Raw genomic sequence first — 14,672 nt, forward strand, 5'->3', positions numbered from 1 at the left:
CTAGTTATGATTAACAGTCCACCAAGGTAACGAGATAATATATTTCCGCACCTGAGCCTTCCAAGTTAGAAGGTTGTTGGTTTGAGCTTCGTAGATGTGTTGGAGCTAGGTGTCAGGTCGTCGAATGTCTCAATATCCTTGTCAGTTTTGTGCCTCGTTGTCGCACTATCTGACTGTATATTATCTCGTTACCTTGGTGGACTGTTAGTCATAACTAGCAACTTGTAGGTCCTTTTCTTTTTCCAATATTACTATTGGCTCAACATCCCAGTTTTTATTCCGCACACCTCATGAGCCGTCACTAGCAATACAGCGAAACGTACGTCGTGTGAACCCACTCGTTATTGTACCAAACTTGTCCATCATCGTTACATCAACATGGAGTTTAGTAGGATATTAGCTTTCGGTTCCTGACAGTTCGTCTTCGCTTGGCTTCCCCTCTTCATGTATTTTTACATACCTTGGAGTCTCCCAAGTTGGGTGGTCTGTTGCCTTGCGTTTTCGAGTTGTAGCTAGACCGCTTTGTCCAATGGTCTTACTAGTCTCGTCATCATCGTCCCGTAATGTTCGACATTCTTTGTTGCCGAGGGACATAGCTCGTGCACATCTTTGTGACGCATTCCTTCCCCTCATTGGAACTTTCCGCACCTGGGCCTTCCAAGTTGTAAGGTTGTTGGTTTACGCTTCGTAGATGTGTTGGAGCTAACGTTAGGTGTCAGGTCGTCGAATGTCTCAATATCCTTGTCAGTTTTGTGCCTCGTTGTCGCACTATCTGACTGTATTATTGTCTCGTTACCTTGGTGGACTGTTAGTCATAACTAGTAACTTATAGGTCCTTTTCTCTTTCCATGTGGGAAATATGCGCCACATCATTTCAGGGCATTCTTTTGGAAGTTTTTTTAAATTGGGTGAAATTGTAGAGCTCACAAACTACTAAGCGCCTCGGTCAGTATTGCCGAAAGTACAATAGCTTTTAAGCGATGTTCGGTCTTTGGCTGCCTAAGTGAGCCTGATCAACTCACCGCCCACCAAATTTTGGAGCTGCATCACACCTTGTGTGTTTATGTGCAATTGGCCATGGACTGGCCACCGCATGGAATGTATTGAGTTAGCAGCTACAAATCTTAATCTTATGAGCTACTTCTACACGTTTAAAATAATAAAGTTATGATCAGCTGGGTGGATTATGATCAGTGAGTTATAATCAGCTCATTGGACTCACTACCATCCAGTCAGGTCAACAAGGGCACGTGTAATAAGTTTTTTTCTTCTTTCAATCTGAGATCAATGGTACCGTTTCTGCCCGCATGCGACCACTGTCATATGCCTTGATCATAGCATGTAGTAAACTATAGTTTCAGCAGCATGTAACTTGGACTATTGGCATCTCCAACATTACAGTCGCAACTTTAGATACTAGTCTCATGCTCCAGAACAGCCAGGTTAAAGTAGCACAATAAGTTGCGATCTGTTGTATTATCAGACTATGCACACATGCTGACAGAGTGTGGCATAGGTTGGATGGTTTCGTTTTATTTTCTCTGACTCTCTCTCCCTCTGTTTGCTTTTCCCTGTTTTTTTTCTCTCTTCTGCCTTTCTCGCTCCTTCTCTATCATTGTGTGTATGTGCGTATGTGTGTGTCTCTCTCTCCCTCTCTCTCTTCATCTCTCTTTCTCACTCTCTTTTTAGTTCCTCTTTCTGTCTGCCCCTCTCTCCCTTTCTATTAATTTTCTCTTTCTCTCTCCCTTTTTATTGTTTTCTATCTCTCTCTCACAGAACCCATACCCTACTGCTCAGGAAAAGGAGATGCTTATTGCCAAATCGGAGAAGACGTTTGGCTTTACAATGACCAAACAGCAGCTTGATAACTGGTGAGCGACTTTTATCTTCCCACTTTTTCTCTTGCATTATTCTTCACCAGTTGGCTCTAAGGTCATACTCATGCCACCTGCTTATCAAAGACCAGCAAATTAGCGTAGGTTTTGATGCTAGTGATGTGCATACAAAAAGACGCAAAGCTCACAATCCTGGCTGTCCATGAGTTTAAAAACAAAAAACAATGATGTGAAATCCTAGCTGTCCGAAATGCGGCTTGGTCGGATGAACCATTCAGTATGTCATCATGGGTGGTATATCATCCAAAATGCTTCATTGGCAAAGTTGCCACCATTGTGTGCAGCACAGCACGGTGCTGTCACATGCGTTGTTGACCTGTACATTCATTGTTTTCTTTGATAGCTACTGGAGAAATTATCGCAAAGAACAGAGCAGGAGGCATACTGACAACGAGCACCATGACAATATTCTACCGTGTTTATTCCTGAACGTTTTCAAAGCGTTCTCACCAGAGTAATCATAGGCACGTAAACCTAGGAACGACAACCCTCAGTACTCAAAGAACTTTATTGAAAAATCCATGATTACATGATCCGGAAGGATGAATAGAAAAATCCAAAGTCAATGCATGCTCACAGGCGATTACTACAGGCAAATATTACTGAATTACTGTACTACAACCTTAACTAAGGACTACTACAATATTAATGCAATGAAAAGAGTAAGTTGAGCACTCAGTACACAAACCATGAGCAAAATCTACTTGTCATATACATGTATGTTCCTTAAAAAAGTGTTTTCGAGGCCATCTCATCAGAAGGATTACTGGCAAATCAAATTCAATCAAGAGCACAATATTTATACGCAACTCCAGAGTAATAAATTAGAACCTATCCAGCGCAAACAAATGGGAGCTGAGAGAAAGTATAACAACGAAAACATCAGGTGACGAAATATGAGATAAATTTGCAACCAGCAAGCAACCGTGCAAACACGAAAGAACTACTGATCTAAATTTGCAAACAATTTCAATTTAAATCAGTAGTTCTTTCATGTTTGCACGGTTGCTTGCTGGTGGTACATGTATCTCATATTTCGTCACCTGATGTTTTCGTTGTTATACTTTCTCTCAGCTCCCATTTGTTTGCGCTGGATAGGTTCTAATTTATTACTCTGGAGTTGCGTATAAATATTGTGTTCTTGATTGAATTTGATTTGCCAGTAATCCTTCTGATGAGATGGCCTCGAAAACACTTTTTTAAGGAACATACAGTAGGTATCGGTTATAGCGTGGGTGTTTGAAAAACGACATTTGATTCTTATTGCCGATATTTCTTACACACGATAAATCACGTTTGACATATCATATGCACGTGTGACATAATACATGTTTGGCATGTGGACACGTACAATCATGTAGGTCTACACAATCATGATACACACGGATCAGACTCGCGGTCGTGCTAGGCGACTGCGGAGCAGCAGATAGGAGAGAAGTCGGAAGAAAGAGTCCGACTGGACAGAAAAAGTGATTCTCCAATGCTCAGTTGGACATAACTCTCTTTTTGTGTTGAATATTATTGTATTGAGCATGCACAGAGCACAGATGTTATTACTACAGGCGATACATTTTGCACTAATCTGGCATATTTTGCTACACAAAATCCATTCTTAGGGCCGATATATTCTACTATGCGATAATACTGCTTGTAAGAATAAATATACACATAAAATAGGTGTTATGATTATGAAAAAATGAGTGTTCATTCTTGTAGGCAGTATATTCTTGTATACGACCACACTATAACCGATACGCACTGTACATGTATATGACAAGTAGATTTTGCTCATGGTTTGTGTACTGAGTGCTCAACTTACTCTTTTCATTGCGTTTTAATATCATTCTTATCTCCACAGAAACTAGTACAATAGGTAATAGATTATTGCGAATAGTGAGAAACGAGAGAGCTTGGAAGCTCAGGGCCCTACGCTATGCTTTTTTGCCTTGATGACCTGGACAAAAAAAAGCATAGGGATGTTATAAATTCTTATAAGTTTCTACTTTTTGTTTTTAGACATAACCTGGGATTCGAACCCGCACTATCGCCCTGCATGCATCCCCCGATACACTTCGCATACATACTAATTCTTCCAAGTTGCTTCACGTTATGATCTTGTATTTGAAAGCCCTATTTGAATATGCATTGTGGCCAGCCGTCTTTGAATGTACGGTACGGTACGGGATAGGTACAGGACAGGTACGGTCGAGGGTAATACGACACCGTCTACCGCCTTGATGACGGCAAAAAAAGAAAAGGGATGTTATAATTTTTTTCAATTCTCCTATTTTTTCAGGCATTACCTGGGATTTGAACCCGCACTATCGCCCCACATGCATTCCCCATACACTTCGCATTCATACTCATTCTTCCAAGTTGCTTCGCGTTATGATCTTGCGTTTGAAAGCCCTATTTGAATATTGCGGCCAGCTGTATGTGGCCAGCTGTGTTTGATGGTACGGTACGGTACGGGACAGATACGGGATAGCGCCAGGCGTGACACAAACACACAAACAAACACCAAATTAAAGCTGTGTGGACCCTGGCTAGCGCCAGACGTTACTGAAGTAACGTCTTCTGCATAGCTACGGGAATAAATCTGTGACTATTCGCAATAAATCTGTCTTGCCTCCGAGGCTTTATTTCCACCGCCATAACTAGATCCTGTGTTTACACTAACTTCTCACTAACTTAGAAGTTGCGACTTCGGCGGTATTACTGATGAAGTTGGTTGTTCCAACGAGGAACATGCGCTTCCTGCCGAGCTTGACACTTGACTGACTCACGACTGCCATCCGGAGCACATTGCACCTTCCACTCGGCAACTTGCAAGAAAGGAAGTGGTGCTTTCTTGCAGGTTTGCCGAGTGGAAGGTGCGTTGTGCTCCTCGTGTACTCCGGATGGCAGTCGTGAGTCAGTCAAGTGTCAAGCTCGGCAGGAAGCATGTCTTCCTCGATGGAACAACCAACTTCGTAACTTCTCACTATTTCATACTAATCCGATTCTATCACTTATGTATTGGTACTTCTGGTTGCCATTCCCTACTGTTCACTTGCCTGTAATTCCTCCAAAGAGAACACTAAGTCTTCTAACTTTAACTGGTAAGCAGTGTTGCCGGAAGAATGCCGTTCTGTCTGGAACTCTGAATTACAACCCAACCTCATTCTGCTTTCAGTATCAATCAGACTGGCGTACACTATCACATTTTACTTCGATTCTCCTTCGATGAAGTTCATGGCTTGTTGAGTGATAACAATTTTGATCCCAACCCGACTGTGTAACAGGTTCATTAATCAGCGTCGGCGAGTTTCGGACGGTCTCAATCGCTCAAGGCTAGGATCAGTTGGCCAGTCTGTGGCTGAATCCGGCACAGCGTGCACAGCAGTATCATCAACCTCAACCATGCAGATCGGCAATCCACAGAGCCAGCTGAGCAGCCACACACCAACTTCCATCCAATCGCCGACTATGCCCAGCAACACTGCACTCAGTCCTGTTCAGCTGCAGATGGTGATGTCACAGCAGCACTGGGATAGTCGGCACGGTGAGTGGCCGGCATAACATTCTTTTGGGAACAAAGGTCACTTGATGTATCATACAAGTCGTTCAGTGTGGGAGCAAACCCATTCCTAAAAAATCATCGCCGAAGTCGCAACCACTAATTCATACAAGTAGTTCATTATTCTATGTACATCAAATGTACATGTACATGTATGTGTTGTCGGTGCGTATGCGTGTTGCTGGTGTGAGTTAAGTTAAAAGAGATTTTGTCTTCGGTTCATCATATCCAGTTAGTTTGCTCCGCTCATCGAGTGTAAAGAAGCGTTCACATAGATCATGTGCGTTTTCATTTTTCAATAATGTTGTCCTCCTGTGAGGATAACAAGAGGCCCGTGCAGATCCAGGGGAGTTCGTTCGTTTCCTGTACTCTTATGATTTGTCGTCTGACTTTTTTTATAGTTGTGTGATGAGTCGGTGTGCTGGGGATTTGTGTGACATCAGGCCGCACCGAAAAAGTCTTTGTTTCGGGTAACATGGCCAGAAAAATACCGGTCGGTCAGTCGGCTTTCTTTTTTTTGCCGATATTTTTTATGCATGTCATGCGCCAGATCTAATTACCGGTGTGCACTTGTGTACAGTACACAGCCCAGATACAAAATGTGTGGTCGATAAAACAGGCGTAGTAGCATTCTCAATCGACAGCTCGATCAGACCGCCGGGAACAGTCAAACTGCATCGTGGTCATACTCAGGCACCGAGCAGAGCTCCGAGACGTTGCACATCAACACATCATTCAGTGATCATTGCGGGCCAGGAACTACACCTTCCTGTTGCTCCAACGTAAAGAAAAAGAATCAGCGTCCGAACTCCAAGTGGAGTTCAGCATTATCACTCTTGTCAGCACCGTTGCGGCTTGACCCGGTTTCGCTGAAGGCAGCACACACTCCTTTGAAGTGAGCGTTGCCTTCTGGATGAAGAGTTTCCTACAAATTGCTCAGGGTACAATCCTCCGTGATAATACAGCTGTTGACGACGGTCCGGCCACTGTCAGCTATAGCGACCAAATCGTTTTGCCCCTAGAGTTTCTAAACTAAAACAAGGCGTTGTCGAGAACGTTACACTTGGCAACTACAACCACCCTGCAACAAATCCGGCGGACTTGATCGAGTCACTCGCAAGCGAAACGAAAGCCTGAAATGTCCAGCCAGAGCCAGGAAGGAAGATCCCTGGGCGTGGCACACTGCGAAGTGTACAGTCATGTACATGCGCGTGATGCGCACAATATGCGTATATGCATGACTGGGTCGTTTCGTCTCACACATAGGCACATGCGCTTGAGTTGCTAGTGTACTGGTGGTACCTTGCATAATTATGAAAGTATTGCGATAACGCACTGCACATTAAACTATGTGAACATGGTGTTTTTGTGGTGTCCGTGTGTCGTGTGATGGACTGCATTTAGGTTCACTTATAAGTAGGGCTGAAACGATTATACCAAATAATCGAGTACTCGTTTGATAACTCTAACGATCGAGCAATCGTTTAGATTACCGATTACAATTATTTTGCGTTTTTTAAATTTGTGTCCAGAAAGTGCTGTAAACCCTCGTTTTGTGAAGTTTGAATCAGTTTACGCTGGGAGTGTGCAGTTTCCAGCAGTATGGTTCATGTTCTGAAGTTAAATTGACTTCAAAACTGCCATGTTTCGGAGCTACCCTTTCACTAAATGCAGATTTGTTGGTATTATGAAGGCATAGTTTGTGGAAACAGAGTAATGTTTGCACAGAATTATGACTCTATTTGCTAACGATTATAATCGATTACTCGATCGTTAAGCTAAAGAGTAATCGATGCCTGGAAATCCACGATCGTTTCAGCCCTACTTATAAGCCCATGCGCTTATTTGTGAGGGTGCGCTTATGCCCGGATATAGGCACATGCGCTTAAATGCGCGTCACTACGGTAATCCACAAAGGAGGCAGATGTTTTATTTATTTATGGGTGACTGGTATGGTGTTGTTGAGTGGCTGGTGTTTTTTGTTCTGTTTTGTTCTACCATTTGAATCAGGGACAATTCTAACTCTGAGGAGAGAGTTTTGTCGTCACGAGTTCATTATGTGCACGTGTACCTTTTGTTCGTGCATGCGCATGTTACTGTTGGAGAGAGAGAGAGTGTGTGACTGGGTGTGAGTGCGTGTGTGTGTGTGCGCGTGTGTGTGTGTGTGTGTGCAGGGGCGGATGCAGGAGGGGTTCCGCGGAACCCCCTTAATTTCGTAAATGTATTACTGACAACCATATGCGTGCCCATGTTTATGTATCAGCTATTCAGTTTTGACTATACTGGAACCCCCCTGTAGAGATCGCTGGATCCGCCGCTAGTGTGTGTGTGTGTGGGTGTGTGTGTGTGTGTGTGTGTGTGTGTGTGTGTGTGTGTGTGTGTGTGTGTGTGTGTGTGTGTGTGTGTGTGTGTGTGTGTGTGTGTGTGTGTGTGTGTGTGTGTGAGAGAGAGAGAGAGAGAGAGAGAGAGAGAGAGAGAGAGAGAGAGAGAGAGAGAGAGAGACTGAGAGAGAGAGAGAGAGAGAGAGAGAGAGAGAGAGAGAGAGAGAGAGAGAGAGAGAGAGAGTCTTCATCTTCCGTTGGTCATGACCAAGTAGTTGTTTCCTTCGTGTCTTGAGTCTTGTTGTCCGGTAAAGCTATTCAGTGTGCCATGTCAATCCCCTTCGTCCAGTAATTCTGAGTGGCGAGATGGCAGGAGGGCTAGGAGCAGACTGAGGAAAGGGGAAAAGTCTAGTTGCAATAGATACACTTGACTTGGTGATGCCAACAGCATGGATCATTGGCGGGTTTGAGTCCTTGCCGCCTTGCCACAGTATCCAGTATTCAGCTTTTCTCAGTGTGAGAGTGACACAACTAAGGCAGCAAGGCATGCACATGCAGAATAGCACCCAGATGCAGAATCGCACCGAGATTCAGAATAGCATCCAGATGCAGAATAGCACCCAGATTCAGAATAGCACCCAGATGCAGAATAGCACCCAGATTCAGAAGAGCACCCAGATGCAGAATAGCACCCAGATGCGGCAGAATATCACCGAGATTCAGAATAGCACCCAGTTGCAGAATAGCACCCAGATGCAGAATATCACCAAGGTGCAGAATCGCAACCAGATGCAGAATATCACCAAGGTGCCGAATAGCACCCTGATGCAGATTATCACCCAGATGCAGAATAGGACCCAGATGCAGAATATCACCCACATACAGAAATCACCCAGATGCAGAATATCACCCAGGTGCAGAATGGCACCCAGATGCAGAATATCACCCAGATGCAGAATAGCACCCTGATGCAGGATCGCACCCAGATGCAGAATCGCAACCAGGTGCAGAATAGCACCCAGATACAGAATAGCACCCAGATGCAGAATAGCACCCAGATTCAGAATAGCACCCAGATGCAGAATAGCACCCAGATGCAGAATAGCACCCAGATGCAGAATCGCACCCAGATGCAGAATCGCAACCAGGTGCAGAATAGCACCCAGATGCAGAATAGCACCCAGATGCAGAATCACAACCAAGTGCAAAATAGCACCCAGATGCAGAATAGCACCCAGATGCAGAAGAGCACCCAGATGCAGAATAGCACCCAGATGCAAAATATCACCCAGATGCAGAATCGCACCCAGATGCAGAATCACAACCAGGTGCAAAATAGCACCCAGATGCAAAATAGCACCCAGATGCAGAATAGCACCCAGATGCAGAATAGCACTCAGATGCAGAAGAGCACCCAGATGCAGAAGAGCACCCAGATGCAGAATAGCACCCAGATGCAGAATCGCAACCAGATGCAGAATCGCAACCAGATGCAGAAGAGCACCCAGATGCAGAATAGCACCCAGATGCAGAATAGCACCCTGATGCAGAATCGCACCCAGATGCAGAATCACAACCAGGTGCAGAATAGCACCCAGATGCAGAAGAGCACTCAGATGCAGAAGAGCACCCAGATGCAGAATAGCACCCAGGTGCAGAATGGTGTGGGTCAATGCAGTTAATCCTTGTAAGCGCTTATCACATGCACAGACCGTCTCACTGCTTCTGTCCTCATCATGGTTTCTTATAACTTACTTAGCCATGTCCTTTTGTGTTTGGGCAAATCTACATACATGTACATCGCATGCACTGCTTGGAGCACCCAATATGCCACCTGGTGCGCCTGTCTGCGTTCCGCGTGCAGCATGCAAGTATAAGGTACACAGGGCTGTGCGCCTGTCCTGGCTCTGGGTCACACTTACAGCTCAACCATCGAGCATACACTGTATATCACGCCAGTTTGAAGAGCTCAAACTGTTTAGTTGTTGTTTTCTGGCGCTTCTTGCTCAGCAGAAGTGGTTGGCTTCTGAATTATTTTCCCGCCATCCCACCCTTACCATTATCTATAATCAGGACGTCCACTATCGGTCCATTTTCACAATAAATACTGGGTGCTGGCACAACGCTAAAAGGGGAAGTTAAGCCTAAAATCAAAATTTTCACCAGTTGTAGTCTTCGGGGTGCCGACTCGAATAGTCTTGGTCCGAGGAAGCCGAGACCTTCCGTTCCTCCTTTATTCCCAATCAAACTCGCGCGCTTCCACCGAAACTGGGTGACGGCGCCCTACTAGATGAGGATTGGTATGCAAAATGTCACTAAAAGCGCCATTTCGTTCTTATAAAAGCACGGATGACCGCGATTAGTCCATATGCTGTAGTCTTTCGGATGCTGATTCGACTGGTTTTGGCCCGAGAAAGCTGCGATGCAGCGTTCAACCCGTATTCCCAATCGAACATAGTTGAATAAGCGGTCACGTGCTCATGCGTGCACAAGTCACCTGGTCACCTTGCCTGCAGGCTGTAAGTTGTACCCTAGCCCTACAGGCACGGTGACTGGTGCACGCAGGAGCATGTGACCGCTTATTCAACTATGTTCGATTGGGAATACGGGCCGAACACTGCATTGCAGCTTTCTCGGACCAAAACCAGTCGACTCTGCGTCCGAAAGACTACAACATATGGGCCAATCGCGGTCATCCGTGCTTTTATAAGAACAAAATGGCACCTTTAGTGACATGTTGCATACAAATCCCCATCTAGTAGGGCGCAGTCACCCAGTTCCGGTGGAAGTGCGCGAGTTCGATAGGGAAGAAAGTAGGAAGGGAGCGTCTCAGCTTCCTCGGACCAAGACCATTCGACTCAGCACCCCGAAGACTACTACTCGTGAAAATTTGATTTTAGGCTTAACTAATATCTCCCATTTAGCGACAATGGTTTAACTCGTTCAAGCACTCTGTGCTCTATGTTGAGCCAACACAGGCGCTCTATGTTGAGCCACTCAATCTCTCGTGCTCTATGTTGAACCACTCTCTCACTCTCCCTTTCTCTCTCTCTCTCTCTCTCTCTCTCTCTCTCTCTCTCTCTCTCTCTCTCTCTCTCTCTCTCTCTCTCTCCCTCCCTCTCTCGTGCTCTATGTTGAGCCACATTGCCTCACTCGCAGCCAGCACCCCCATAACTCCAAACGCTGTGCCCTGTGTGTTTGTGTACTTCATAGTGGTCTAGTATCTACATGACAGTTGTATGTGGGATAACACCCAGATGCAGAATAGCAGCCAGATGCAGAATAGCACCCAGTTGCAGAATAGCACCCAGATGCAGAATAGCACCCAGATGCAGAATAGCACCCAGATGCAGAATAGCACCCAGATGCAGGGTACTACACCTCCGCAGCACCTTCCTTGCCTCTTCACTGTCTGTTGTGAAAGCAGCTGAGTAAAATTAATGAAATCCAGTCGCAACTGTGCACAGAGCTCAGGTCAACTATGGAAATGTGCAAGTGTTCGTTTGTGAACAGTGGTGACAACTGCCAACGCTGCCTCTGCATGCACAACAGTGCATGAGCAGCAATCACACAGGTAGCCTGAGAAATTAATGCATGTGCGGCTTTCTTTGTGTAGTTAGTTGTCTTTGTGTTTGATTGCTGCGACAACAGTACTTTCCTCGTGTGGCTTTCTTTGCGTTTTTGTCTGGAACAGCAACAAGCACACTTGGACCAGCATCCATCTTGAAGTCACCAACAACCCTCACTCGTGCTCCCATTATCTTCACCACCAAAAACCCTGGAGTTGCAAAGAGTAGCATAGCCATTGCTGCTCCACAGCAAGTCCTTCTATTGACCCCTGCTCCTCAACCTGCTAGCACACAGCCCGCAGTCCTATCAGCACTGTCACCACCGTCCGTTCTTCCACCAGTGTCAGGTATCACGGTAGTATCACCACCAGCTATACCGGTGGCAACTTCTCCTCTGCACATGGTGTCCCCATCAGCTGGGACATATGCCTGCACGCAAAACCCTATGCCAGAAGTCAACCGTGTGTCCCACCCTTAGCCAATCCGCCCACCAAGGCTACCAGGGTGCTACAACCCTTGTGTACCCAGTGTCTGACAATAACCCTAATATCAAGCTCAACGCCCGACACAAGCCAACAGCATAGCTAGTTTATCACAGCCAGCTCAGAGCACAAGCCACACAACACTGTCAGCTACAACGCAGCCCGGCAGTCAACCAGTCAACCTTATCAACTGCAACTACCCGTGGGCGAACAAAACCGCAGCAGCAGGTACGGACCACCCAGGACCTCCTCGACTAGCCGCATAATTCTCCATCGGCTGATGCAGAACAATGCAAATAAAGCTTCCAACTAACTTCCAACAGTGCACAATGCATATCCAGAAGCTATAGTTCAACCATCTGTCTCTGCTATCCTGCACTGCCACAATTGCACCTGCCTCTAACTTACTAGCCAGCACTGTCGCAATTGCAACTAGTTCCACTGCACTGTACAAGTGTCCTGCAAGGACACTCACTCTTCAAGAATTCCTGGTATCATCGTGAGTCAGAAATGCCTGTCTGATTCCTACTCCCTGTGACAATATTCGTCTAAAAGCCCCTTTCATGCATATGCTCCTGGGGCTTTATAGCTATTCTTAGTTGTAGGACTGGTTCTTATGTAGAACACAGCTCATCATCATCACGGTATTTTCCTAGGTGTGTAATTGTCTGTGATGTGTCACCAATGCGGCACAAGGCTTCAGTAACTAGTTACTCTGTATTGCTATCCTGTGTTTGATTCACGAAGCCCGAGGTATCTACGATGTGTGGTGCGTGCACTTTTTTAGGTAAGTATCACTTCAATGACTTTACTTCCCAACCTGTGAGTTGCCTGCTCTCTTTCCTTCTCTCTTGCCACCCTGCCTCAGTCAGTCAGTAAATCTAGATCGGCTAAAGAAGCCAGAAACCTTGTCCGCCGTTCAGACATGTCGCGACAGTGGCCTGGCCACTGCACCAACAGCATGCTGACTAGGCGGCCGCTGTACAGCCTACACTACAGGCTATGTGTGCTCTCGCTCCCTGTATCACTGTGAACTAATGTTATTACTAGTATTATTTACTGCGTGACATTCACCACCATTTCGCTCTGTTTATAATAATTATACCGTCTGGTAATTATTATTATTTTTAGTTCAACTAACCTGTCACCAAACCAGTTGCAAGTGTTTTGGCGATGACGGTGGCTTGTGAGCTCGTTTGTGTCTGTCAGCTGTGCGCATCTGGGGAGTTGCAATATGGCGCAAAGCCAGAGAATTGCACCGTCTCAAATTTTACCTGCTTCAATGAACGCAATTTCAGTTTCCCTTGGACAATTCCGAGTCATGATCTTTGGCATCCGGGAAAGCTACCGATGAGAGGAACACTAACAGCTCAAACTTTATCCCACAGGATGCGCTGGACCAGGGCTGCAAGCCAGCGAAGCTAAGCGTTTCAGGATGGGGTTTCCGCTTTCGATCGATCTCAATACGCCATTTCACCCTTCTTCCTTCGTACTGAAGAAACTCAAAATGTTTTGTTGTTGGCACCCCGTACCCCCCAGTACTGCAGTACAAGAATTTGAATTAAAAATTATTTGAATGATCATACGAGATCGTATCCTTGGCAATTCCTTGCCAAACTGACGTAATCCTGGAAAATCGCAGTCGATGGGCCATGCCTAAGCAAGTGTATAGGCCATGGCATATGGGCCCATGGCATGGGTTCGTCTACATCATTACTACATTAGCACGCTAGCGCTGTGTGCAAGTGGCCTGACTGATCGTGAGTCCTGTGTGATCATGGTGATCGTGAGTCCTGAGCGCTAAGCGCTAGCTGATATAAGTGCTAAGGACTCCGGGCACTGTAACATTACAACTAAAATTTCTAAATTGAACTACAGCTGTACTTGTAGCTCAAGAACCACTTATCTTTGTTCTATTCATCGGTTATTATAGATGACTTGCACGAAGAGTCAAAGATTGTCTGGGTTCGATACGGGGCAAGTGGACCTTCTAGAATTCTCCCTCTGACTTCCCGTCCATTTGAGTTTCGAATTACGCGTTTTGCCTGACGAACACTGAGCTAGTTTTTTGGCTAGAGTTGTTTTGATTTGGCTTGTATCGTCATGCCGAAGCGCTACTGCAGTACTGCGCTTCTGAATGCACCAGCCGACTAGAGATGGAACTAAGCTAAAGGCTCTCGTTCAATACGTTCCTTTCCGAACCGGAAGGCAGAAACTTGATCTATTCATGCCATATCGAGCCGATGATGAGCTTGAACGAGGGAATATTTTAGTATCATTGGAAATAGTGTAGGCTGCAGCAAGCACGTCGTGGTCCTGGACTCTGGAGTGTGACTACTTTCCCGCAGTGGAAGCGAAGTCAAGCACAACGAAAGTTTGTCGACGTCTGAGAAAAGAACTCGATTCTTTTGATTGCTGCACTAGCCACTAGTACCTCCAGAGCGACCCTCTCGTGGGGACAGACTGCGGAGAGGCCCGGAACCTGCCGCGTAACGAGTGGAAGTCCAAACCACGGAAAATGAAGAGTGGAGGGACCGAGCGTGAGAGCCAGATGGCCTTTAATAGTACTTCAAGTAGTATCTGAGTTGACGGAGAGAACAAGTGTGCTGGAGAAACGCTGTGAAGTCCTGAAGCCTGATGTAGTACTAGCTACTGTTGAAGTCTCACTTGTTCCGATATGAACGTTTCATCAGCCCTGACCGTCAGAGCAACTGTATCTAGACTGGACTTTGGCCAGAGACATGGCATTGTAAACCTTACTGAAGCCGTATATATCCAATGCCTGGCTCTAAGGAGAAAGCAGTTTGGCGCAGGCTCGCAAACTATGATTGAATCAGGGAGTGGTT

General features: G+C 45.8%; 1 protein-coding gene across 2 annotated transcripts in view; it reads left to right on the plus strand.

Annotated features, from left to right (window-relative positions):
- LOC135805344 (homeobox protein Meis2-like) overlaps window positions 1-12,981 on the plus strand; it is a 48,716-nt gene extending 35,735 nt beyond the window's left edge. The window contains exons 8-10 of one of the 2 annotated variants that reach the window (XM_065319367.1): window positions 1,690-1,871; window positions 5,180-5,439; window positions 11,470-12,981. In XM_065319367.1, coding sequence (XP_065175439.1) covers window positions 1,690-1,871; window positions 5,180-5,439; window positions 11,470-11,822 — 795 coding nt within the window. In that variant the 3' untranslated portion in view covers window positions 11,823-12,981. The remainder of the gene's footprint in view (window positions 1-1,689; window positions 1,872-5,179; window positions 5,440-11,469) is intronic. The other variant, XM_065319368.1, reaches the window with a different exon arrangement.
- Window positions 12,982-14,672: the final 1,691 nt, after the last annotated feature.

This window comes from Sycon ciliatum, chromosome 1, assembly GCF_964019385.1.
Source record: "Sycon ciliatum chromosome 1, ocSycCili1.1, whole genome shotgun sequence".
NCBI classification, from domain to species: domain Eukaryota; kingdom Metazoa; phylum Porifera; class Calcarea; order Leucosolenida; family Sycettidae; genus Sycon; species Sycon ciliatum.